At 46.6% G+C, this 27,399-nt stretch overlaps 1 protein-coding gene across 1 annotated transcript in view; it reads left to right on the top strand.

Moving 5' to 3' along the window:
- The window catches only part of LOC137541104 (uncharacterized), a 114,894-nt gene that overhangs the window by 28,006 nt on the left and 59,489 nt on the right, over window positions 1-27,399 (top strand). Inside the window, exon 2 of the mRNA XM_068262247.1 lies at window positions 26,004-26,330. Within this exon, the coding sequence (XP_068118348.1) occupies window positions 26,004-26,330 (327 nt within the window). The remainder of the gene's footprint in view (window positions 1-26,003; window positions 26,331-27,399) is intronic.

The following is a 27,399-nucleotide window of genomic DNA, read 5'->3' as shown; positions in this document are numbered from 1 at the left end:
CAAGTGCTGTTAGTTTGTTCTCTCTTGTTGCAGGTCCGCAGGTCATCTTCTGGATTGTGGGACACTCCTACGTTAGTAGGGGGGCGAGAAGATGTGAGGCCCGAGGGCCGGCAGCTTGGCTTCCCGAGGGAGCAGGTGCGTATCCGGTGGATAGGTTTCCCTGGGATGGTTTGGCCCAGCCTTTTGCCAGAACTTCACAAGTTGGCACGCATGGACAGAGCCCCCGACATCCTAGTTTTGCACGTTGGGGGGAACGATCTGGCGGCTAGATCTACCAGAATTGTTATAAAGGAGATCAAATTCGATTTTTTGAGGGTTCGGTCCCTGTTTCCCGAGACCATTGTAGTTTGGTCAGACATTGTGGCTCGGGAATATTGGAGGTTGGCTAACTCGGTTCCAAAGGTTAACAAAGCTAGGATAAAATTTAACAAGGAGGTTGCCAGGTTCTTTATCAGGAATGGGGGGTTGACTATTCGTCATTTCGAACTGGAGGAAGACATTGGTTTGTTCCTTAGAAGGGACGGGGTACATCTTAATGACATTGGGATGGATTTGTGGGCCCTAGGTATCGAGGATGGGATACAAAGAGCTTTGAGGTTGGGGGCCTCAAGGGCATAAGGGGTCATGCCCTTTCGTGGTGGAGGGGTAAAAAGGGGCTCCGGAGGTCGGTTTCTTGGGAAAACGAGATTTGTCGCGGGACAAATCAGGCGGTTTTAACCGAGTTAAGAGAGAGATGACTTTGGGGCATGCAGCTGTCCCCGAACCGAGTTCCGCGGCTGGAGGCCGGTACAAGGCTGCATGTCACACAGGTGTTGTGACAGACAGATTTTCGGTGCCTCCGGACCCCTTACCCCAGCTCTTTGTGAATGCTGTTTTGGTTATGATGGTTATTTATGATTGTTTTGGAACATTGTTAATTGGCTGAATAAAGAAGGTGCTGCTATGGCCTTAAATTAATCCAATGCCAAGTAGTCCGTGTCCATTATTTAATAGGTTAAGAGGGGATGGAAAATGGTGGTTGAGGGGTGGTTTTTGGCGGTTGAGGGGAGGTAGGCTTACCATTATCATGACTGCTTCAATGCGGCGTAGCATGGAAGCAATCAGCCAGTGGCACTGCTCAGGTGTTATGGAGGCCCAGGATGCTTTGATAGCGGCATTAAGCTCATCCAGAGTGTTGAGTCTTGCGTCTCTCAACTTTCTCTTCACAATATCCCACAGATTCTCTATGGGGTTCAGGTCAGGATGGTCAGTAAACAATTTACCAATGGTTTTGGCACTGTGAGCAGGTGCCAGGTCATGCTGAAAAATGAAATCTTCATCTCCATAAAGCTTTTCAGCAGATGGAAGCATGAAGTGCTCCAAAATGTCCTGATAGTTAGCTGCATTGACCCTGCCCTTGATAAAACACAGTGGACCAACACCAGCAGCTGACATGGCACCCCAGACCATCACTGACTATGGGTACTTGACACTGGACTTCAGGCATTTTGGCATTTCCCTCTCCCCAGTCTTCCTCCAGACTCTGGCACCTTGATTTCCGAATGACATGTAAAAGTTGCTTTCATCCGAAAAAAGTACTTTGGACCACTGAGCAACAGTCCAGTGCTGCTTCTCTGTAGCCCAGGTCAGGCGCCTCTGCCGCTGTTTCTGGTTCAAAAGTGGGTTCATGCTGCCATCTGCTGAAAAGCTTTATGGAGATGATTTCATTTTTGTTTTAAAAACACTTTTCTTTTATTGGTCGGATGAAATATGCTGATTTTTTGAGATAGGAAATTTGGGTTTTAATAAGCTGTATGCCAAAATCATCAATATTAAAACAATAAAAAGGCTTGAACTACTTCAGTTGTGTGTAATGAATCTAAAATATATGAAAGTCTAATGTTTATCAGTACATTACAGAAAATAATGAACTTTATCACAATATGCTATTTTTTTTTAGAAGATCCTGTATATGTACTCCTGTTAGTCAGTCTTGTATTTTGTAGTTATATTATATATTATCATAATATATTGAGGTAACATCTTATTGTATATTTATCTGTGTACCGACTTTTGCCTGCCTCTTGACCTCGCTCTTGTCTCGTCCTTCTGTACCACTGCCATCTGATACACGTGTTTGACTCGGCCTGTCCCTGCCTGACTTCATTATTGCCTGATCCTTACAATACGACTGACATCTGACTTATGTGTATGACCCTGCCTGTTTATTGACTACGATATTGCCTTGCTACTCTGTACCTCTATACCTCTGACTTTGTGTACGAATATGGCCTGATCCTCCTGACTACGCTTTATGTACTACTTTTTGTGTATACACTTGTATACATATCAGCGTGATATTATCAAGGCCCTTACCTACAAATTATGGAGGATTTGCGAGACCAAATTTTGACCCTCGCAGGTGCTGTTAACCATCTCACTGAGCAAGTTGCCAATCAGCAAACACAGTTGACCCAGTTATCTAACACACTCGCTCAAATAAGCTTGTCTGCTAATGTCAATAACCAGCAAACTTGAGCCTAAAATGCCGTTACCGGAAAAATTTACGGATGCACGTTCTGATTTCAGTAACTTCCGTAACAGATGTATGTCTTATTTTGAGGTCAGGTCTAGATCTTCGGGAACGGAGTCCCAGAAGATTACACTGATTAAGACCTTATTGCAGGGTGATTCTCAGACCTGGGCCTATGGATTAGGTCCAGATCATGAAGCTCTCTCCTCAGTTGAGAATTTCTTTGATGTCATGGCAATTATATATGCTGATCGCGATATTTCAGCCACAGCTGCTCGCAAATTACGGGATTTACGTCAGGGTAAACATACAATTGAGGAGTATGCAGCTGAGTTTAGGAAGTGGTCTGTATCAGTTAAATGGGGTGGGGCAGCACTCTTAGACCAATTCCTTTGCGGCCTAGCCGATTCTGTAAAGGATGTATTAGTAAGCCACCCTGAGCTTAGGAATCTTGAGGATGCTATTTCTCTGACCATAAAAGTTGACAGACGGATTAGACACCGACGTCAGGGTAAGGTCTATTCCGTCTCAGGGAACCTTAGGTGAAGTAATTCTAATACTGGTGATGAACCCATGCAACTAGGCTTCTTCCGATTGTCACCTGCAGAGAAGCTTAGGAGGAGGCAGGAAGGATTGTGTATGTATTGTGGGGAGAAGGGTCATTTTGCTCAAACTTGCTCTGCAAAGAAGGCTTCAGAAAACTCCAGCGCCTAGGTGAAGTTGGGGAACTTCCCTTGGGCGAGCCGTTTTTTCCCCTTAAAATTAAAAAAATGCTGGTACCAGTAATTATACATTGGGGCGATAAGTCGCTTTAGTCTGAGGCCTTTATCGATTCTGGTGCGGCAGGGAACTTCATTGATACCACCTTTGCAACCATTCCGGGTATTCCTGCCATACCTCTGCAGAGCAAGCTTTACGTTACTGCTATTGATGATACGCCATTGCAGACTAAAACTCCCATTACCATTACACCTGAGATTTCTGTTCAAGTTGGAGCTTTACATTATGAAAAAATTAAATTGTATATACTTAAAATGCCATCCAGTCCTATCATATTGGGATTACCCTGGTTACAATGTCACAACCCTCACATAGACTGGTGTACAGGTCAACTTACCAACTGGTCACATCGTTGGCAGGATAATTGGTTAAGGGGAATTCCTCTTCTTAGTCTTGAGGTCAAACAGAGTGTCGTACCACAACCCTACATAGATTTATCTGATGTATTTTCTCCTCAATCAGCTGACAAACTACCACCGCACAGACCTTATGATTGTCCCATTGACCTGTTACCCGGGACCATGCCCCCACGAGGTCATCTTTACAATCTCATACACCCTGAAAAAGTAGCAATGAGAGAATACATCAAGGAAAATCTAGAAAAGGGGTTCATTAGACAGTCCACATCACCAGCCGGCGCCAGCTTTTTCTTTATGGAAAAAAAGGATGGTGGACTCCGTACATGATTACAGAGGGTTAAACAAGATTACGGTAAAGAACCGATTCCTTCTGCCATTAATTGATGACCTATTCACACAGGTGTCAGGGGCCAGAATCTTCTCCAAACTTGATTTACGGGGTGCTTATAATTTGATCAGACTATGCCAAGGGGACGAATGGAAAACGGCCTTTAATACTCAAGACGGTCACTATTAGTATATGGTCATGCCCTTTGGACTGTGTAACGCACCCGGTGTGTTCCAAGACTTTGTGTAACGATTGTGGAATTATTTCCGTGGTCAGCGCACAGAACACGCGCCGACACTACGGAAATCCTTCACAAGCGTGTAAAAAGAGAGAACCCAGATTGGGTGCAATGCACCTGTAGAGGGAGATTCCCACCGGCAGATGGAGCTGTGGAGTGCAGATGAACACAGCCTCTGCACGGCCACAGATGCCAGATGGGAATTGTACGAGTTGAAGCAATGCAGGGCAAGATAGCCCTTAAAAAGCGAGAGAGCACAGAGACAGAATGTATGTGTGTCCACCAATCTAGTCGCCACCCAGCGACGGTGAACACACAACAACGGAAACCAAGTGGGAACGCAATCGCAAGAGTGGCGATTGCTAACAGCGACACAAGACCGAAAGAGCACAGATATAGAATGTATGTATGTCCACCAATCTAGTCGCACACACACAACAACGGAAACCAAGTATGAACGCAATCGCAAGTGTAGCGATTGCCAACAGTGACACAAGACCGAACCAGACTGAGCACAAGTGTAGAGAAAGAGCACAGAGACAGAATGTATATGTGTCGACCAATCTAGTCGCCACCCAGCGACGGTGAACACACAACAACGGAAACAAAGTGGGAACGCAATCGCAAGACTGGCGATTGCCAACAGTAACACAAGACCGAGCAGGACAGCGCACGAGAGTAGCAAGAAAGGCACAGCAAGCAGCAACAATCAGAACATCAAGGAAAATAACAAACGCTAGCTAAACCCTTTCCACCCTCAGACCATCACCTTCTCACCTTCAACCTCCTCACAGAAGGCACCTCCAAACTACCCGCCCACCCACCTGGCCGATGGCAGCGAGACCTACGCAAGCTCAACCCTAGCATCCTTGCTGACCCCCTCCATGCCCTCTCCTCCACTCATTCACAACAGCGAACGCGTTTAAGCACGATCACCGCATGTTAGGCACCCAGTGATAAGCGTGCCACCCTAACTACCAATGAAACACAAACACGAAATAGAGAACGTGAACACTTGCTAAACGGTACCTCAACGAGCCTACAGCAAGCGTTCGTACCAGACAAGACAGACAGATGGGGCTACCAGTAGCAACTGCTGCTCTGGCTAGCACCCCTAAGGCAGGATACGGAAGGAACCACCCCTGCTACCGCTAGAGCGGATGCGATCCAAACAGACAAACAGATGGGGCTACCAGTAGCAACCGCTGCTCTGGTTAGCACCCCTAAGGCAGAATACAGAAGGAAGCACTGCCACTACCACTAGGGCGAATGCAATCCAGACAGATGGAGCAGCCAGTAGCAACCGCAGCTCTGGCCTACACTTCCAGACAGACAGACTGATTTCCTGTCGACCGCCGCTGGCGACAAGACAATCGAGACAGAGAGACAGAACCAGGCAATACAGATAATACATCCTTACTGCACTAGAAGGGATGCCTAGTGCAGTCCCCAGGAATACTCTAAAATAATCTTTAGCAAACAATCGCAAGGCTGACACTCCAGGAGAGTTAAGCAGGAACAAACCATCATGGCCAGCAAGGAATTCTGGGAGCAAAAGGTATTTATACTGCAAGACATCAAAGGAGGCAGCTACACAATTTGCATGACAAGTATATGCAAATTCCTCACCAGCAGAGCAACTCTGAAAGTTGCAAAACGAAGACAGGTCTCTTTTCCAGAGACCTGCAACACTCAGACCTAAAGAATGGTCAAACAGCTGTCTGCTTGTGCAGACAGCTGAGCGGATCATTACACTTTGTAAATGATATATTCAGAGATGTGTTGGGGAGATTTGTTGTCATCTACTTGGACGGCATTCTAATATATTCTAATTCATTGTCCGAGCATCGGGGTCATGTGAGATGTGTTCTGCAGAAGTTGAGGGAGAATTCTTTATTTGCTAAATTTGAGAAATGCCTATTTGAGGTTACACAAGTTCCCTTCCTGGGTTATGTGATTTCTTACACTGGTCTGTCTATGGACGAGAAAAAACTATCAGCAGTACTGGATTGGTCACCCCCCAAATGCCTCAAGGTCATTCAGCGGTGCATTGGCTTTGCCAATTACTATGGCAGGTTTATTAAGAATTTCTCCTCTCTGGTCGGCCCTCTAACTGACTTGACAAAGAAACATGCAGATCCGGTTAATTGGTCTCCACAGGTGTACAAAGCTTTTTCTGACCTGAAAACAGCTTTTTGCTCTGCTCCCTTCTTGGAAAAGAAGGCACAGGGATGTAACTGTTCCGGCCGGCCGGAAAACTGAGAAAGAACGGCTCCCACACCCAATTCTGAAGCATCAACCTCTACAACAAAGGGTAAATTCACATGAGGGTGAGTGAGGACTCACCCTGATCTGAATTTACCCTTTGTTGTAGAGGTTGATGCTTCAGAATTGGGTGTGGGAGCCGTTCTTTCTCAGTTTTCCAGCCGGCCGGAACGGTTACATCCCTGTGCCTTCTTTTCCAATAAATTTATTCCAGCAGAACGCAAGTATGATACTGGTAACTGAGAACTGCTGGCTGTTTCAAGGAGTGGAGGCACTGGCTAAAGGGAGCAAATCATTCAATCACAGTCTATACAGATCGCAAAAATCTAGACTATATTGAGGGGCTAAAAGGCTTAATCCCAGAGAGGCACGATGGGCATTGTCTTTTTCCCATTTTTATTTTGTAATCGTGTATAAACCTGGGTCCAAGAATGTAAAGGCGGATGCCTTATCCAGAACCTTTGAACCCGAAACATCTCAGGAGGACGTTCCCCCTAAAAAGATTGTGCCCACACATTGTGTTTTGGCCGCCACCCACACTCAAGAATTTCCAGATTTGGATGATACATTACAGCCTTTCCAACAGGATAGTCCTCCTCCTGAGAGACCCCCTGAAGTTGATTTTGTACCCTTGCATTTACGTCTTCAGATACATCAAGTATTTCATGATTCTAAATTGGCAGGGCACCCTGGAGAGGTTAAAACTCTAATCTTCTGTCTCCTCATGCTTGGTGGCCTTCTATTAATAAAGACTGTAACGCTTTTGTGGTAACTTGTCCTACTTGTGCCAGAAGTAAGGTGCCCCCCGGGGTCATCTGATGCCACTATCCATTCCATCGAGATCTTGGTCCTACCTCTCAATGGATTTCGTGGTAGACTATCTGGAGATAAAAAAGTAATTTTGGTCGTTGTTGACCATTTCAATAAGATAGCACATTTTGTGCCTCTCTCTGGACTGCCCTCAGTCCAGGAATTGGCTAGACTCTTCATTATACACGTGTTTTGCTTACATTGCATTCCTGAGAATATTGTGTCAGACAGAGGGGTTCAGTTTATTTCCCGGTTCTAGCGTGCTTTTAGTGATCTTTTGGGTATCAAGTAGTGTTGGGCGAACACCTGGATGTTCGGGTTCGGGCCGAACAGGCCGAACATGGGCCAGATGTTCGGCATGTTCGGCCCGAACGCCGAACTCAATGGGAGTCAATGGGACCCCCGAACATGCCCATTTTGGGGGCCCTATGGGGTCGCAGGCATAAGGGGGGAGCATGCCCCGGTCGCGGGGGGGGTCGGAAATTCCCCCCACCCCCTCCGCTAGCGCTCCCCCCTCCGCCCGCTTCCCCATAAAAAAAGTTTAAAGCAAGTTCAATAGTACCTGGGCTGGTGGCACTGGCTGGCAGTGGAGTGAGGAGGAGGAGGAGTCCGAGTAAGCAGAGTGACGTTGAGGCCGGGCAGCGGGCGGTTCAGCGCTAGTACCCTTGTGGTACTTCCGCCCTTTCTCTGACCTCACGTCCTCTGCGTGATGACGCATACGAGGACGTGAGGTCAGAGAAAGGGCGGAAGTACCACAAGGGTACTAGCGCTGAACCGCCCGCTGCCCGGCCTCAACGTCACTCTGCTACTCGGACTCCTCCTCCTCCTCACTCCACTGCCAGCCAGTGCCACCAGGTACTATTGAACTTGCTTTAAACTTTTTGTATGGGGAAGCGGGCAGAGGGGGGAGCGCTAGCGGAGGGGGTGGGGGGAATTTCCGACCCCCCCCCCCGCGATCGGGGCATGCTCCCCCCTTATGCCGGCCCTGTTCGGCCATGCATTCAGCAGTTCGGCGAACCCCGAACAGTTTGGCCGAACACCATCAGGTGTTCGGCCGAACTCGAACATCACCCGAACAGGGTGATGTTCTGCAGAACCCGAACAGTGGCGAACACTGTTCGCCCAACACTAGTATCAAGCTGTCTTTCTCTTCTGGCTTTCACCCTGAGACTAATGGTCAGACAGAGAGAACTAACAAGTCATTAGAACAGTATCTCTGCTGTTTCGTGTCAGATTGTCAAGAATCATGGTTAGAGTATTTGCCATTTTCTGAGTTTGCATTTAATAACCTACCTAACTCTTCCACCAAGTTATCACCGTTTTGGATAGTGACGGGTCAGAATCCCAAATTTACTTTCTTCCCATCCTCTGCTTCTTCTTTCCCAGCTTTGGAGGAGTGGAGCACTCACACTCAGCAAATTTGGCCTCAGGTTCAGCAAAATTTGCAGAATGCCGTTTCTCGACAGAAACTTTATGCAGATGCCTGTCGCTCACCAGAATTTGAATTTTCCCCGGGAGATATGGTGTGGGTGTCTACCAGCAATATTCCCTTACGCCAACCTTCTGCGAATTTGGGTCCTAGATTTATTGGTTCTTATCCCATTCAGGAGAAAATCAATGATGTGGTGTATAGGGTGACACTACCCCAGTCTATTAGGGGAGTTAAATCTTTCCATGTCTCTCTTTTAAAACCAGCTGCTAACATTATTTCCCCTTCGGCTCCTCCCCTTCCAGTTGAGGTGGATGGTGAACCCGAATATGAATTTGAGAGAATTCTAGATTCTAGCAAAGTTTGTGGTTCTTTTGTAACGATTGGTGTCAGCAACACAGAATATCTGATCATTGGTGATCTGCAGTATCACCAACAATACAGACGCTATACCTGATTATGTGGTGATCTGCAGAATCACCAATAATACTAGTATAGCTAGACACCGGACAACCAATGTAGAGTAGTGTTTTGTTGCAACAGTAATGAGAAGAGGAGATCTCCTGAGGATCGGGAGATTCAGACAATACTGCAGCCAAGAATTCCCTGAGGAGCAGGGAATCCAGACTGCACTGCAGCCAGTGGCACCTGAGGAGCAGGAACCACTGTCTGTACCACTAGGATAGCCACCTGAGGAGCAGGTGATAGAAGACCACACTACAGCCAAGCATCCCCTGAGGGACAGGGGAATCAGACTGTACTGCAGCCAGCGGACACCTGAGGAACATGGACCACTGACTGTGCTGCGAGGATGATCACCTGAGGAACAGGTGATTGCAGATGAACTATCAGCCAGGGATCCCCTGAGGAGCAGAGGATTCAGACTGTACTGCAGCCAGTGGACACCTGAGGAGCAGGGACCACCGACTGAGCTAAAGGATAATTACCCGAGAAGCGGGTGATAAAGACTCTACTGCAGTTAGCAGACACTTGAGGAGCAAGTGTTGCGAACTGTACTTGCAAGACTGATCACCTAGAAAGTAGGTGCCAGCTCTAGCAATTCCTCACTAGTGGCTAACCCACTAGTGGGGAGAGGAAGGTCAGACAAGCAGGGTCAGTAACACACGGACAGATAAGGTACAAAGACAGAAGGCTGTGTAACGATTGGTGTCAGCAACCAGAGAGAGAATCTGATCCTTGGCGATCCGCAGTATCCCCAAGAATACAGATATACCCGATTATTGAGGATCTGCGGAATCGTCAATAATCAGATATGTCTAACCTCTAGACACCGGAGAGAGTGTAAGTGTTTGGTGCAACAGTAACAACTCTGAGTAAAGACCACCAGAGGAGCTGGCGGCCTATACTCCTTAGGAATTCACCCCTGAGCGGTGGGTGATATTCCTGTAGCCTGTGGACCCCTGAGCGAGGGACCAAGGCTGGGTTGCAGGAAGCCCTGCTGCTAATATGTAAGGTTTTGCCCTGAACTTGGCTAACGTAACACAGTAATAACACAATCCTAGTCTGGGGTGTGAGGTCCATATTCACAACACCCTGGAACTAGTCTGGAGCATAACATAAAGGATAATACAATTCCCTAGTCTTGGGTGTGAGTTCCGCGATTATCAACACCCTGGAACTAGTCTGGAGTAACACATAAATGATAATACAGTTCCCTAGTCTTGGATGTGAGGGCCTTGATCTTAACACCCTGGAACTATGCTAGAGAATACACAGAAGATACACAGTATTCCTAGTCTGGGGCATGAGGGCCTTGATCTCAACACCCTGGAACTGGTCTAACAAATAATACAATTCAATTAGTACTTTAAGCTATCAAGAATCTGACTCAGTGTGGATTCCCAGCTCCAGCCGTTTCTGGCACACTGTCGGGTCTAGCTAAGGTCTGAGTGCCTTCACGAAGTGTTAGCAATGGCAGACAACCAGCAACTGAGAAGCAGCAGAATATATAGTTGCTGGACTCTGCCGCCCCGCCCGAGCCATTCATCCAATCACGAGTCCTGCAGGAATCAGCTGATCTTCCTGATCAGCTGACACTTCCCCTGCTGGTTTAAAGGTCCTGAGTTCAGGCCCGCGCGCGCGTAGCTCTCCATCTGCCTATGTGCACTAACAGACCCAGCCACACCAAGCGCACGCTGCTGCATGCAAACCGCTGCGTTGAACGCGGAAACAGCTGATTTGCTGTCAGGACTTTTGGCGGCTTTTCCGCATTCCACCATACTATCAGACGCGTGTCTATGCGTGCAAACCACCGCGTTGGACGCGGAATCAGCTGCCTTGCTCTTGGCACATGAGGCGGCTTTTCCGCGTTTTCTCACAGGCTGATTCAGAGTGAGGTACAGGCAGTGTCGGCAGCGGTAATCAGATAGGCAGAGGTACCGAATCAGCAAACAGGAGATTAGTCAGGAAAGCAGAGGGTCATAACAGATAATAGTAGCAATATAGCAATATCCTAGTCTAGGTGTGAAGTCCTTGGTTTCAACACCTGGGATCTAGACTAAAGCATAGTACACAAATATAACAATACAATTAGTACTTTAAGCTATCAACAGAAACTGGCTAAGTGTGAATTCCCAGCTCCGGCTGGTTCTAACACACTGTAGGATCTGACTAAGGTCTGTGCGCTAGCACGTTAGCGTTTGCAACAGTAGACAACCAGCAACTGACAGGCTGGTCCCATATATACTCAAAGCGCTCCACAGCGCCGCCCCAGTCACTCAGCCAATCTGGAGCACAGCCGGAGTCATCTGACCGGCCAATCAGCTGACTCCCCTTCTACTTGCATAAAGGTTCTGTTGTCTGGTGCGCGCTCGTAGCTCTCAATCTATGTGCACTAGAAGGACCAGGCAAAGCAGCAGCATGAAGCTGCGTGGCAGAGGCCGCCGGCCGACATGCGGAGATAGCCGCCATGCCGCTTGGCCATGCGGCGGTATCTCTGCTATCCTTTACAACTTTACAGTATTTGGTGGATTGGAAGAGATATGGCCCTGAAGAAAAATGCTGGGTTCCTGCACGGCAAATTATGCCGATGAATTGATTCAGGAATTCCATTATCAACATCCTGGTAAGCCAGGTGGGGAGTGTCCGGAGTCCACTCCTCGATGGGGGGGGGGGGTAATGTAACAAACTCACCTGGTGTGGTCTCTGCAAGCTGCTCTTATAGTTTGGAGCAGCTGGAGCAAGCTTCCTCTTCCTTTTTTATCAAAGGCATCCCCGGCTTCCATGTAGACGTGAATCAGAATGATGGCATCCCTGGCTCCCCTATATATGTGGGTCGGTGTGTTGGTTCTGGCAGGACACGTGCAGCTCAGAGCTGTCTTTATAGGCTGAGAAAGTGTGTCTGATGGGGTGTCAGTGGTGATGTCATCAGCTGACACCTTTTTGCAGGAGGTGCTGTCATTTCTGGGGTCTGGGCTTTTGCTCTGCCTCCTGGGTATTTAAAGGATACCCGAAGTGACATATGACATGATGAGATAGACATGTGTATTTACACTGCCTAGCACACAAATAACTATGCTATGTTCCTGACTCAGACAGGAAGTGACTACAGTGTGAGCCTCACTGATAAGAAATTCCAACTATAAAACACTTCCTAGCAGAAAATGGCTTCTGAGAGCAAGAAAGAGATAAAAAGGGAAATTTTATATCAGTGAGCGTCCCACTGTAGTCACTTCCTGTCTGAGTCAGGACTGAGTTAGCCACTTATACAGTATACCTGATATTTTACTCTTTCAGGCAGAGAAAGAAAAAAAAGGTACACAGCATAGTTATTTGTGTGCTAGGCACTGTACATACACATGTCTATCTCATCATGTCACATGTCACTTCGGGTATCCTTTAACCACTTCCCCGCAAGTGGACCCCGCAAGGACCGCCGTATTGACAAATGGCAGCGGTCCTTGTAGGGGCATGGGCGGAGCGATCGCGTCATCCTGTCTCCGCTCACCCGCCGCAACATCCCTCCGGCCATACGGAAGCGCCGGCGGGATGTTAACCCGACGATCACCGCATACAAAGTGTATAATACACTTTGTAATGTTTACAAAGTGTATTATACAGGCTGCCTCCTGCCCTGGTGGTCCCAGTGTCCGAGGGACCACCAGGGCAGGCTGCAGCCACTCTATGTCGCACCCAAGCACACTGATTTCTCCCCCCCCCCTGCCCCAGATCGCCCACAGCACCCCCCAGACACCCCCTGCCCACCCCCCAGACCCCTGTTTGCACCCAATCACCCCCCTAATCACCCATCAATCACTCCCTGTCACTATCTGTCAACGCTATTTTTTTTTACCCACCCCTGCCCCCTGATCTCCCCCCCACCCCTCAGATTCTCCCCAGACCCCCCCCCCCAGACACCCCCGCCCCTGGGTACTGTATGCATCTATCCCCCCTGATCACCTGTCAATCACCTGTCAATCACCCGTCAATCACCCCCTGTCACTGCCACCCATCAATCACCCCCTGTCACTGCCACCCATCAATCAGCCCCTAACCTGCCCCTTGCGGGCAATCTGATCACCCACCCACACCAATAGATCGCCCGCAGATCCGACATCAGATCACCACCCAAGCGCAGTGTTTAAATCTATTTACTCCTCTAAACACCCACTAATTACCCATCAATCACCCCCTATCACCACCTGTCACTGTTACCCATCAGATCAGACCCTAATCTGCCCCTTGCGGGCACCCAATCACCCGCCTACACGCTCAGATTGCCCTCAGACCCCCCCTCATCAATTCGCCAGGGCATTATTTACATCTGTCCTTCCCTGTAATAACCCACTGATCACCCATCAATCACCCCCTGTCACTGCCACCCATCAATCACCCCCTGTCACTGCCACCCATTAGTGTTGGGCGAACAGTGTTCGCCACTGTTCGGGTTCTACAGAACATCACCCTGTTCGGGTGATGTTCGAGTTCGGCCGAACACCTGATGGTGTTCGGCCTTTTAAGTTCGGGTTCGACCCGAACTTCTAATGGCCGCCGAACAGGGCCGAACAGGGCCCCTGTTCGGCCGAACAGGGCCCTGTTCGGCCGAATACTGCCCCCCTATGGGGTCGCAGGCATAAGGGGGGAGCATGCCCCGATCGCGGGGGGGGTCGGAAATTCCCCCAACCCCCTCCGCTAGCGCTCCCCCCTCTGCCCGCTTCCCCATACAAAAATTTCAAGAAGTACCTGTGTCCGGTGGTAGTGGGTGGCTGCCTGGCTGGCAGTGGGCGGCACTATGAAGTGACTGACTGAGGAGGAGGAGTCCGGAGAGTGACGCGTTGAGGGAGGCCGGGCAGCGGGCGGTTCAGCAGTAGTACCGTACTACTGCTGATCCGCCCACTGCCCGGCCTCCCTCAAAGCGTCACTCTCCGGACTCCTCCTCCTCAGTCAGTCACTTCATAGTGCCGCCCACTGCCAGCCACCCACTACCACCGGACACAGGTACTTCTTGAAATTTTTGTATGGGGAAGCGGGCAGAGGGGGGAGCGCTAGCGGAGGGGGTGGGGGGAATTTCCGACCCCCCCCCGCGATCGGGGCATGCTCCCCCCTTATGCCTGCGACCCCATAGGGCCCCTAAAAGCGGGATGTTCGGGGAGTTCGGGGTTCGGCCCGAACATGCCGAACATTGCGGCCATGTTCGGCGAACTTTCCCGAACCCGAACATCCAGGTGTTCGCCCAACACTACCACCCATCAATCAGCCCCTAACCTGCCCCTTGCGGGCAATCTGATCACCCACCCACACCATTAGATCGCCCGCAGATCCGACATCAGATCACCTCCCAAGTGCAGTGTTTACATCTGTTCTCTCCTCCAAACACCCACTAATTACCCATCAATCACCCCCTGTCACTGCTACCCATCAGATTAGACCCCTATCTGCCCCTAGGGCACTCAATCACCCGCCCATACCCTCAGAATGCCCTCAGACCCCAGCCCTGATCACCTCGCCAGTGCATTGCTTGCATCTATTCCCCCCTCTAATCACACCTTGAGACACCCATCAATCACCTCCTGTCGCCCCCTAGCACACCTACCCATCAGATCAGGCCCTAATTTGCCCCGTGTGGGCTCCTGATCACAGGGCCAAACCCTCAGATCCCCCTCAGACCCCCTTCCGATCACCTCCCCAGTGCATTGATTGCATCTATTTTCCCCTCTAACCACCCCCTGAGACACCCATCAATCACCTCCTGTCACCCCCTAGCACTCCTATCCATCAGATCAGGCCCAATACAACCTGTCATCTAAAAGGCCACCCTGCTTATGACCGGTTCCACAAAATTCGCCCCCTCATAGACCACCTGTCATCAAAATTTGCAGATGCTTATACTCCTGAACAGTCATTTTGAGACATTTGGTTTCCAGACTACTCACGGTTTTAGGCCCGTGAAATGCCAGGGCGGTATAGGAACACCACAAACTGACCCCATTTTAGAAAAAAGACACCCCAATGTATTCTGTTAGGTGTATGACAAGTTCATAGAAGATTTTATTTTTTGTCAAAAATTAGCGGAAATTGATTTTTGTTTTTTTTTCACAAAGTGTAATTTTTCACTAACTTGTGACAAAAAATAAAATCTTCCATGAACTCGCCATACACCTAACGGAATACCTTGGGGTGTCTTCTTTCTAAAATGGGGTCACTTGTGGGGTTCCTATACTGCCCTGGCATTTTAGGGGCCCTAAACCGTGAGGAGTAGTCTAGAAAACAAATGCCTCAAAATGACCTGTGATTAGGACGTTGGGCCCCTTAGCGCACCTAGGCTGCAAAAAAGTGTCACACATGTGGTATCGCCGTACTCAGGAGAAGTATTATAATGTGTTTTGGGGTGTATTTTTACACATACCCATGCTGGGTGGGAGAAATCTCTCTGTAAATGGACAATTATGTGTAAAAAAAAATCAAACAATTGTCATTTACAGAGATATTTCTCCCACCCAGCATGGGTATGTGTAAAAATACACCCCAAAACACATTATACTACTTCTCCTGAGTACGGCGGTACCACATATGTGGCACTTTTTTACACCCTAAGTACGCTAAGGGGCCCAAAGTCCAATGAGTACCTTTAGGATTTCACAGGTCATTTTGCGACATTTGGTTTCAAGACTACTCCTCACGGTTTAGGGCCCCTAAAATGCCAGGGCAGTATAGGAACCCCACAAATGACCCCATTCTAGAAAGATAGCACCCAAACATATTATGTTAGGAGTATGGTGAGTTCATAGAAGATTTTATTTTTTGTCACAAGTTAGCGGAAAATGACACTTTGTGAAAAAAAACAATTAAAATCAATTTCCGCTAACTTGTGACAAAAAAATAAAAACTTCTATGAACTCACCATACTCCTAACGGAATACCTTGGGGCGTCTTCTTTCTAAAATGGGGTCATTAGTGGGGTTCCTATACTGCCCTGGCATTTTAGGGGCCCTAAACCGTGAGGAGTAGTCTTGAAACAAAATTTCTCAAAATGACCTGTGAAATCCTAAAGGTACTCATTGGACTTTGGGCCCCTTAGCACAGTTAGGGTGCAAAAAAGTGCCACACATGTGGTATCGCCGTACTAAGGAGACGTAGTATAATGTGTTTTGGGGTGTATTTTTACACATACTCATGCTGAGTGGGAGAAAGATCTCTGTAAATGGACAATTGTGTGTAAAAAAAATTAAAAAATTGTCATTTACAGAGATGTTCCTCCCACCCAGCATCGGTATGTGTAAAAATACACCCCAAAACACATTATACTACTTCTCCTGAGTACGGCAATACCACATGTGTGGCACTTTTTTGCAGCCTAACTGCGCTAAGGGGCCCAAAGTCCAATGAGCACCTTTAGGCTTTACAGGGGTGCTTACAAATTAGCAACCCCCAAAATGCGAGGACAGTAAACACACCCCACAAATGACCCCATTTTGGAAAGTAGACACTTCAAGGTATTCAGAGAGGGGCATGGTGAGTCCGTGGCAGATTTCATTTTTTTTTGTCGCAAGTTAGAAGAAATGGAAACTTTTTTTTTTTTGTCACAAAGTGTCATTTTCCGCTTACTTGTGACAAAAATTAATATCTTCTATGAACTCACTATGCCTTTCAGTGAATACTTTGGGATGTCTTCTTTCCAAAATGGGGTCATTTGGGGGGTATTTATACTATCCTGGAATTCTAGCCCCTCATGAAACATGTCAGGTAGTCAGAAAAGTCATAGATGCTTGAAAATGGGAAAATTCACTTTTTGCACCATAGTTTGTAAACGCTATAACTTTTACCCAAACCAATAAATACACACTGAATGGGTTTTTTTTTAATCAAAAACATGTTTGTCCACATTTTTATATACAGAAATTTTACTTTATTTGAAAAATGTCAGCACAGAAAGTTAAAAAAAATCATTTTTTGCCAAAATTCATGTCTTTTTTGATGAATATAATAAAAAGTAAAAATCGCAGGAGCAATCAAATAGCACCAAAAGAAAGCTTTATTAGTGACAAGAAAAGGAGCCAAAATTCATTTAGGTGGTAGGTTGTATGAGCGAGCAATAAACCGTGAAAGCTGCAGTGGTCTGAATGGAAAAAAAGTGGCCGGTCCTTAAGGGGGGTAAAGCCCACGGTCCTCAAGTGGTTAAGGCCAGAGTATTTACTTGCTCGTTGGCCTTGATACTAATCTGTTCGCTGGTTCTTGGCCTAGTTAGTGAGATTCGAGGACTACATTAATATATTGTGTAGACGCACAATATATATGTACTCTATTTAGTCAGTCTTGTATTTTGTAGTTATATTACACACTAGCTGATGACCCAGCGTTGCCCGGGTATGTATTTGGCTGGTGTTGGCTCCACCCACTTTTTCTAACCCTTACACACAAACACTCAATGACCAAGTTTGTGAGCCTTGGGGTCTTTGGCATCAATAGTTTGTATATTCACATAGAAATTAAATCAGATTGACTGTTTGTGGCTCCTCCCCTCTCCAGCATTTGAACCACAGTCATCCAATACCAACTGTAGAAGGTTTGAGGCATCTGCTATTAACAGTGTAAAAATGGCAGCAATTTAAATATTCCCCTTGAAAATCAACAGGTGAATTTTGATTTGCTATTATAGGCTTCACCCACTTCCCTGAATATTAATCTCAGTCACCCAGTGACCATCTGGGTAAAGTTTGAGAACCCTGCTATTAACAGTGTAAGAATGGCTGCAGTTTATATTTTCCCAGTGAAACTTGTTTTTGGCTCCCCCCACTTTTTGTAACCTTGACACAAAGTAACTCAATGACCATGTTTGTGAGCTTTGGGGTCCTTGGCTTCAATAACTTGTATTTTCCCAGTGAAATTAAACAAATCTAATTGACTGTTTGTGGCTCTGCCCCCTTTTCTGAATTTAAACCCCAGTGACCCAATGACCAACTGTACCAGGTTTAAGGCTTGTGCCATTAACAGTGCAATAATGGCAGCAATTTACATTTTCACCTTGAAAATCAATAGGTGAATTTTGATTGGCTTTTTCAGCTCCACCCACTTTTCTGAATATTAATCCCAGTCGCCCAGTGACCACCTCAGTCAAGTTTGGGAACCCTGCCATTAACAATGTACAAATGGTTGCAGTTTAAATTTTCCAATTTAAAAAATCCGCCCACTATTTCTAACCTTGACATACAGCCACTCAATGACCAAGTTTATGAGCTATGGGGTCCTTGGCATCAATAAGTTACGATTGGCTGCTTGTGGTCTGCCCCCTTTTCACAATTTAAACCCCAGTCTGCCAGTGACAGACTGTACCAGATTTAAGGCCTCTTCTATTAAGAGTGTAAGAATGGCAGCAATGTAAATATTCCCCTTGAAAATCAATTGGTGAATTTTGATTGGCTGCTGTAGGCTCAACCCACTTTCCGGAATATTAATCCCAGTCATCCAGTGACCAACTGTGTCAAGTTTGAGAACCTTGCCAATAACAGAATGCCTGAAATCTACCTACCAAATATGATTGGCTGTTTTTGGCTCCACCCCCTTTAGTGAATTTGGACCCCAGTCACCCAATGACCAACTGTACCAGATTTGAGGCTTGTGCCATTAACAGTGCAAGAATGTCAGCTATTTTAATATTCACTTTGAAAATCAATAGGCAAATGTTGATTGGCTTTTTTAGGCTCCACCCACTTTTCTGAATATAAATCCCAGTCACCCAGTAACCAACTGTGCAAAGTTTGAGATCCCTGCCATTAACAGTGAAAAAGGGCTGCAGTTTACATATTCCCAATGAAATTTGTATTTGACTCCACCTAGTTTTTGCAACCTTGACACACAGTCACTCAATGACCAAGTTTGTGAGCTTTCGGGTTCCTGGCATCAAAATTGTGTGAATGGAAGCAGTTTAATTTAGCAAAGAAATTTGATTGGCTGCGCGGAGATTGTTTTATTTTTTTTGTATATAGTCACATCACACTGCCTGACACACACTACTCCTCCTCCTGTAGCTGCATTGAACTTCTGCTGTCTGTGTGCTGCTAACACTGCCAGGGAGAACAGAAGAAGAACTATTTTCTGCTGCCACCCACTCTCCTACCAGCTATTACCACACTACAATAGCTGCAACTACTTCCTCCTCCTGCTGATGTCTGTGTTTTACCACCGCCAGGGTACACAGAAAAAGGCGCTGTGGCTTGCAATATGCCACTACCTTTTATGCCATCAACACAAATATAACTATGGAGTTGTTATTAAAATAAAATATTTCCACAAATAAAGTAAAAAAAATATTACAAAAGAAAGGAAAACCAAGACACATAATATAATGATAGAGAAGAAGAGAAAGAAGAAGAAGAAGAAAGAAGAAAAAGATATAGAAGAAGAAGATATAGCAGAAGAAGATATAGAAGAAGAAGATATAGAAGAAGAAGATATAGAATAAGATATAGAAGAAGAAGAAGATATAGAAGAAGAAGATATAGAAGAAGAAGATGAAGAAGATATAGAAGAAGAAGAAGAAGAAGATATAGAAGAAGAAAAAGATAATTGAATAAGATACGAGAAGTAGAAGATGAAGAAGATTCGAGTAGAAGAAGATATAGAAGAAGAAAAAGAAGAAGATATAGAAGAAGAAGAAGAAGAAAAAGATATAGAAGAAGAAGATATAGAAGAAGAAGAAGAAGAAGAAGATATAGAAGAAGAAGAAGAAGCAATAGAAGAAGAAGATGACGTAAATGAAGACTTCCAACTTACAACCATTTTGGACACACCTTCTCATGCAAACACTTTTCATGAAGTTAATTTACTATTTTTGATATAAAAAAGGTGGTTTCATGCATCATTGACCTCCAATACAAGTTTTAAAAGCTATTTAAGGCCAGCTCGAATATTTTACTCGAATACAGACTCGGATAGTGACGTCGGATATCCGAGGTCGAATCGGATATTCGATTAACTCGAATATCGAACTTCGAGTGAATTCGGATAGTTTACTATCCGAATTCGACCAAACTCGAATAGGATAATGAGGTATCCGATCAACACTGGTGACAAACTGTATCAGCTGCACATTGTGTAATACCCATTATTACTGCACTTGTGTTGCGGCGACAGCTTTTGCAATTTATACTGTGTGCAGTGCCACTGCCAGCCAGGCCCACCACATTCAGTGACTAACTGTATCTGCTTCACATTGTGTAATACCCATTATTACGGCACTTGTGTTGCGGCGACAGCTTTTGTAATTTATACTGTGTGCAGTGCCACTGCCAGCCAGGCCCACCACATTCAGTGACTAACTGTATCAGCTGCACATTCTGTAATACCCATTATTACTGCACTTGTGTTGCGGCGACAGCTTTTGTAATTCATACTGTGTGCAGTGTCACTGCCAGCCAGGCCCACCTCATTCAGTGACTCATTGTTTCAGCTGCACATTGTGTAATACCCATTATTACTGTACTTGTGTTGCGGAAACAGCTTTTGTAATTCATACTGTGTGCAGTGTCGCTGCCAGCCAGGCCCACCACATTCAGTGACTAACTGTATCAGCTGCACATTGTGTAATACCCATTATTACTGCACTTGTGTTGCGGCGACAGCTTTTGTAATTCATATTGTGTGCAGTGCCACTGCCAGCCCAGGCCCAGCACATTCAGTGACTACTGTACCTGTGTGTGTGATAGGCAGCTGCTCATTGTAATACCCATTAGTTCATATACCTACCGAGCTTTTGGGTTCAGTGAACCCACCTACCTACGTGAGTGCACGCAGTATGATATACCACTCCGTGCATACCTGTTAACTGCTGCACCTGTGTGACTGCACATTGTATTAGTCAAATCAGTGCATACCTTTCACTTCATCCTTCCCATATGGACAAAATGGACAAACCAGGTCGCGGAAGAAGTAGCGGCAGACCCAGAGGAAGGCCACCTGGAAGGTGTGTGCGTGGTCATGTTGATGTGTTTTCGTGCGGCCCTGGCCCAAAGTACAGTGCTCAGAAGAAGGCACGTCCCATCACCTCCCAAAATTGTCAGGACGTGGTTGACTATTTAACACACAGCCACCAGCGCTATTACAAGCACCACATCTGCTGCATTTTACACTTCGCAGGAGTTATTTCGTGGTGAAATCACTTCATACCCACTACTGCTACAACAATATGAAGGCGCTAAGCAAGTTACACCACCTCATATGTGTGAGTTAGGTGACAATATGGACGTAATGGAGGAGGATGATGATGATGAAGTACCTGCTGTTGGTGTAGTTTTGGAGTTGTTTGAGGAAAGCAAAGCTGGGCAGGATGACGATTATACGGATGCCACGTATGTTCCCAATAGAAGAGATAAACAGGGGGACAGTTCGGAGGGGGAGTCAGAGAGGAGTAGGAGGAGATGAGTTCCTAAAAGAAGCAGGGGGAGCTCATCATCAGAAACAGCTGGTGGCAGTGTCCGGCGCCATGTATCACCAGCTATGAACAGCTAGCCAACATGCCCTTCAACGTCAGCTGCTGACTCTGAGGCCACCATAGTGCCATCACCCCAGGGGGTCTCAGCGGTTTGGACATTTTTTAGTGTGTCTGCCTCAGATCGAAGTAAAGCCATCTGTTCTCTCTGTCTCCAAAATTGAGCCGTGGAAAGGCCAACACTCACGTAGGGACAAGTGCCTTACGAAGGCACCTGGAGATAAGGTACAAACAGCAATGGGCAGAACACCTGAGCAAAACCACACAAATGAAAAGCCACCCTCCTTCTCCTCTTACTCCTTCACGTGCAGCATCTTCAGCCGCTTTCTCCCTTGCACCTTTACAGCCACCCTGCTCCACTCCGCCTCTGCCCTTGAGCGGTTCCTGCTCCTCTGCCCCTAGCAGCCAGGTGTCCGTGAAGGAAATGTTTAAGCGGAAGAAGCCAATTTCTGCCAGTCACCCCCTTGCCCGCCGTCTGACAGCTGGTGTGGTGGAACTATTAGCTATTACCATTCAAGCTGGTGGACTCTGAGGCTTTGACAGCGTTGGGTCAAGAGTCCACCTGACCACGGATACCTGGTCTGCCAAGCACAGTCAGGGCCACTACATTACTTACACAGCCCATTGGGTCAACCTGGTGAACGATGGCAAGCAGGGAGTACGTGGCTGCGCAGCGGACCAACTAGTGACACTTCCACGGCTTGCAGGCAGGCCTCTTTCCACCTCCTCTCCTTCTCCTCCTGCTACACCCTCTTCACTGTCCTCCTCCTCCTCCTCCTTGGCTGAGTGGCAGTTCAACTCTAGTGATGCTGCCATCTTCTCTCCTGCTACACAGCCCCATCTCCCCAGAGCCTATGCTGCATGCAAGGTACGATGGTGTCACGCCATCTTAGACATGTCTTTCCTTAAAGCAGAGAATCACACTGGACCAGCTCTCCTGGCTGCTCTTAACAAACAGGTGGAACACTGGCTGACCCCGCACCAGCTGGAGATCGGCAACGGGGTGTGTGACAACGACAGCAATCTCCTTTCCGCTTTGAATTTGGGAAAGCTGACACATGTACCCTGCATGGCACATGTGTTGAATCTGGTCATTCAAAGATTTGTGTCAAAGTACCCAGGGTTAGAGGGCATCCTGAAGCAGGCCAGGAAGTTGTGTGGGCATTTCAGGCAGTCTTACACGGCCATGGACCGCTTTGCGAAACAACTTGCCGGTGAGACGTTTGATATGCGATAGCCCGACTCGCTGGAATTCGACCCTGCTCATGTTCTCTCGCCTGCTAGACCAGGAGAAAGCCATCACCCAGTACCTGTACAATTACCGTAGAAGGACACAATCTGGGGAGATGGGGATGTTCTGGCCACCAAACTGGACACTGATGCGAAATGCATGCAGGCTCATGCGGCCGTTTGAGGAGGTGACCAACCTGGTGAGTCGCACTGAAGGCACCATCAGCGACTTAAGCCCCTACGCTTACTTCCTGGAGCGTGCCGTGCATAGAGTGGTGGATCAAGCTGTGGAGGAGCATGAACAGGAACAGTTACGACAGGAAGAGTCGTGGAGCAATTTTCATCTGAACCAGATGTTTCCTCAACACCTGCGGCAGTACAGAGGGCAGAGGAGGAGGAAGAAGAGGAGTTGTGTGGGGAATAAGAGGAGTCAGACGCGGATGATGAGGAAGGTGTTTCAGTGGAGGAGGAAGAGGCGGTGGCAGAAGACAGGGTCCAGGACTCCAGACGGATTCCTGAATTTTTTAGGCTGCTGCTAGCAGTGGCCGCTATAATAATTTTTCTGGGGCATCTACATTTCTGCCTAATTTTTCTGGCTTCACTGCGGGCGGCTGCAGCAACAAAACAAAAAGCATGTACATGTGCCCATCCCCCTTCATGATAATTACCTTGCCGCGGTGAAGGGGCTTGCGTATCACAATGAAGCAATGACCGCCGGCTATATGAGTGTCTCGGGGGTTGGCACACCAACGATAATAAGGTCGTTGCTTCATTGTGGTCAGACCAAATTTGATCAGCTGGACAGTCACTGTTCTGTCATTCAGCTACATCAGCTGGGCGACCATATGGGCTGTAAAGCCACCATCACCACCACTCTCATCATGGTGCGCACCAGTCCAGCACGGCCGTCACTACACAAACGGCTGTTTGCAGTCACTGCATACCTTTCACTGCATCTGTGACTGCACATTGTATTATACCTGGCAGTCAGTGCATACCTTTCACTTGAATGGATGGCAGACTTGCCCTCCAGAACAGATTCTCGTAAAAGGAGGGTGATGATGGAATCATTGACCTCCATAACAGATTCTCGTTAAAGGATTTAAAGTTGATTCATTACATCAGGGCCCCGAAAGTCCTCCTGTATTGTTATTTTTGGTCACTACCTTGGGGCGGGCATGCCATGCTTGCTGCCTTCCTTGCCTGGATGTGTGGTGGTAGCCATTTCTTAGGCTCTAAATCTGGACCGGAATAGAACCAGGATTCCCTGGCCAATACCTGTGGTCACTCACGGCAGACTTGCCCTCTATAAAATATTCTCACCTCCTTGAGGAGGAGACTAACCTGGTGAATCGCAGTGAAGGCACCATCAGATTATCATTAAAGGATTTAAAATTGATTCATTTCACATACACAGCAGGGCCTCGAAAGACCTCCTGTATTGTTATTTTTGGTCACTACCTCGGGGCGGGCATGCCATGCCTGCTGCCTTCCTTGCCTGGATGTGTGATGGTAGCCGTTTCTTAGGCTCCAACTCCAGAACGGAATAGAAACTGGACTCCCCGGCCATTACCCGTGGTCAGTCACCATGGTACTGAGAAAGTACCATCGAAAGTTTCACACAGTTGAATGAATGGCAGACTTGCCCTCCATAAAACATTCTTGGCAAATGCTTTCAAGTTGGTTTGTCTTCCGCTGGGTCAAGGGTCCACCTGACCAGTGACCACAGATGCCTGGTCTGCAAAGCACCATCAGGGCAGGTACAGCATGGGTCTCAGGCTCCCACTTCGGACCAGAATCAAACCTTGATTCCCCGGCCATTACCCGTGGTGACAATGGCAGACTTGCCCTCCATAACAGATTCTCGTTGCAGGTACTGAACAGCAAGTAGAAAATGTAATTTAAAACAAAAATAGATGTAAGCTAAGCTTTAACAATTGTAGAAAAAGAACCATCGAAAGTTGATAAGGCAGTCAGACATTACCTGATATCACTGAGGAAGAGCAATCTCACCATGTTGTGCACCAGTCCAGCACTGCCGTCACTACACAATCAGCTGTTTGCGGTGCGTTACACAGTGAGTTTTGTCTGTCAGTGTGAAGCAGTACACTAATTACACTACCTGATTGATGTATACACATGCAAGATGTTTTAAAGCACTTTAGGCCTGCAATTTAGCATTCAATGGGCTTGATTCACAAAGTGGTGCTAACCTACTTAGCACGTCTAAAGTCTTTAGACATGCTAACCAGGGTGATAAGTAGGTTACCACCGGATTTCTGAATCAGATCGCGCACTAACTTTGCAAAATTTTAGGTGCGCTAAGTCCCATAGGCTTTAATGGGCACTTCGTGCGGAGCGCCCTGCGCTCTGTGCAGCGTGCGCGTAAAGTTTTACGCGCGAAAAGCTCGTTTAGACGTGCTAAGGGGGATTTCACAGGCGTGCTAACAGTTAGCACCGCTTTGTGAATCAAGCCCAATGTGATTTCTGCCCTTAAAACGCTGCTTTGCGTCAAATCCAGATTTTTCCTCGGGACTTTTGGCATGTATCCCACTCCGCCATGCCCCCCGCCAGGTGTCAGACCCCTTGAAACATCTTTGCATCACTTCTCTGGCCAGCATAATTTTTTCTAGTTTTCAAAGTTCGCCTCTCCATTGAAGTCTATTGCGGTTTGCGGACGTTCGCACAAAACGAACCTTTTGCGAAAGTTCGCGAACCAAAAATCAGAGGTTCGGCCCATCTCTACTTATTGTATATTTATCTGTGTACCGACTTTTGCCTGCCTCTTGACCTCGCTCTTGTCTCGTCCTTCTTCTGTACCACTGCCATCTGATACACGTGTTCGACTCGGCCTGTCCCTGACTTCGTTATTGCTTGATCCTTACAATACGACTGACATCTGACTTATGTGTATGACCCTGCCTGTTTATTGACTACGATATTGCCTTGCTACTCTGTACCTCGATACCTCTGACTTTGTGTACAACTACGGCCTGATCCTGACTACGCTTTACGTACTACTGTTTGTGTATACACTTGTACGTTACCTAGGCTATCAGTGTGATACTTATATTTTCTAGAGTAATAATTTACTATTTGTTTTTCCTAGATTATTTAAATTTAATAAATCAACAGCCTCTGAACATGACATATCATTTTGGAGAAACTGCTGTCATTATCTGCGAACTGACCACCAATGAGAATATAAAAGACATACATCTGAGAAGACGTTTCCAGCGTATAATTTCTATCAATAACAGAAATGAAAGTATGATCCCACAACAATATCGGAGCCGATTGACATGGTCAAGAATAAAATCAAAATTCACCATAGAGTTGAAAAACCTAACAGACCAGGACAATGACTTCTATGTTTGTGATGGGTTTACAGAAGACCGTAAGGATATTTTTGCTAATGGAACCTTTCTTTTTGTTGGTAAGTTGATAAAGAAAATAATGATTTTATGTTTGTTTAGTTTTTCTATATTTATAAGGGTTCAGCCACACTATAAGATCTTTTCTGAGTGCTTGCGATTGATTAGCACTTTCTGAGCGCTATTTAAAAATTGCTCCCATTCACTTTTATTAAAATTGTGGTAAAAATCGCTGTGATTTTATGCATACAGGATAGCGGCAATTTTTACTGCGATTTTAATGAAAGTGAATGCGAGCGATTTTTTTAAAAGCGCTCAGAAAGCGCTAATGAATCACTAATCAAGCGCTCAGAAAAGTGCTTATAGTGTGGCTGAGCCCTTAAAATGTAACTGAAATAACATGGCGTGACAAAAAGAGAAGGGTTGATCTGCACCAACCGCACAATATATGGGGCTCGATTCACAAAGCGGTGATAACCCAGTTATCACGCCTAAAAGACTTTAGGCGTGATGACCTTTTCACCACTGAGTTATCACCGCTTTTTCCTGCTCTTCGCGCGAAGTTACCGCGCGTACGCGCAAAGTCCCATAGGGCTTAATGGGAGCTTCGCGCGAAGCGTCGGGTGCTGCGCGCGCGCGTACGCGCGGTAACTTCGCGCGAGTTTCTTCTTATCATGCCTAAAGTGAGTTTAGGCGTGATAAGGGCCTTTTCACCAGCGTGCAAACACTTTGCACCGCTTTGTGAATCAAGCCCATGGTGTGTTAGGACCTTTCCTGACAATATACAAAGAAAAACTCCAAAAAAGGAAAAAACGGTCCAGTTGACAGCATCACTATGCATATCAACCATATTTTATCAATGTTATAAGAGTTAAATAACTATAATCAATTAAAAAGACTAACAAAATGGGTATGCAATCACCTTCCTGCATCATTAACATGTTACATCAATAGAATAAATGTACTAACTAGACATGGTCAATAAGATGCACATAAATATGGCTTGCATGCATATATCATGCATGCATATATACTTTCTGTCAAATTTGAGTGGTGCAGATCCAAGCTGCATACAATTTCCAGTACATTTTTATCCAATTACAATTATTTGCATCTGATTGACCATGTCTA

This window comes from Hyperolius riggenbachi, chromosome 12, assembly GCF_040937935.1.
Source record: "Hyperolius riggenbachi isolate aHypRig1 chromosome 12, aHypRig1.pri, whole genome shotgun sequence".
Taxonomy (NCBI): domain Eukaryota; kingdom Metazoa; phylum Chordata; class Amphibia; order Anura; family Hyperoliidae; genus Hyperolius; species Hyperolius riggenbachi.
Note: the sequence above shows the minus strand (reverse complement) of the source record. Positions and strands in the feature narration are given on the sequence as shown.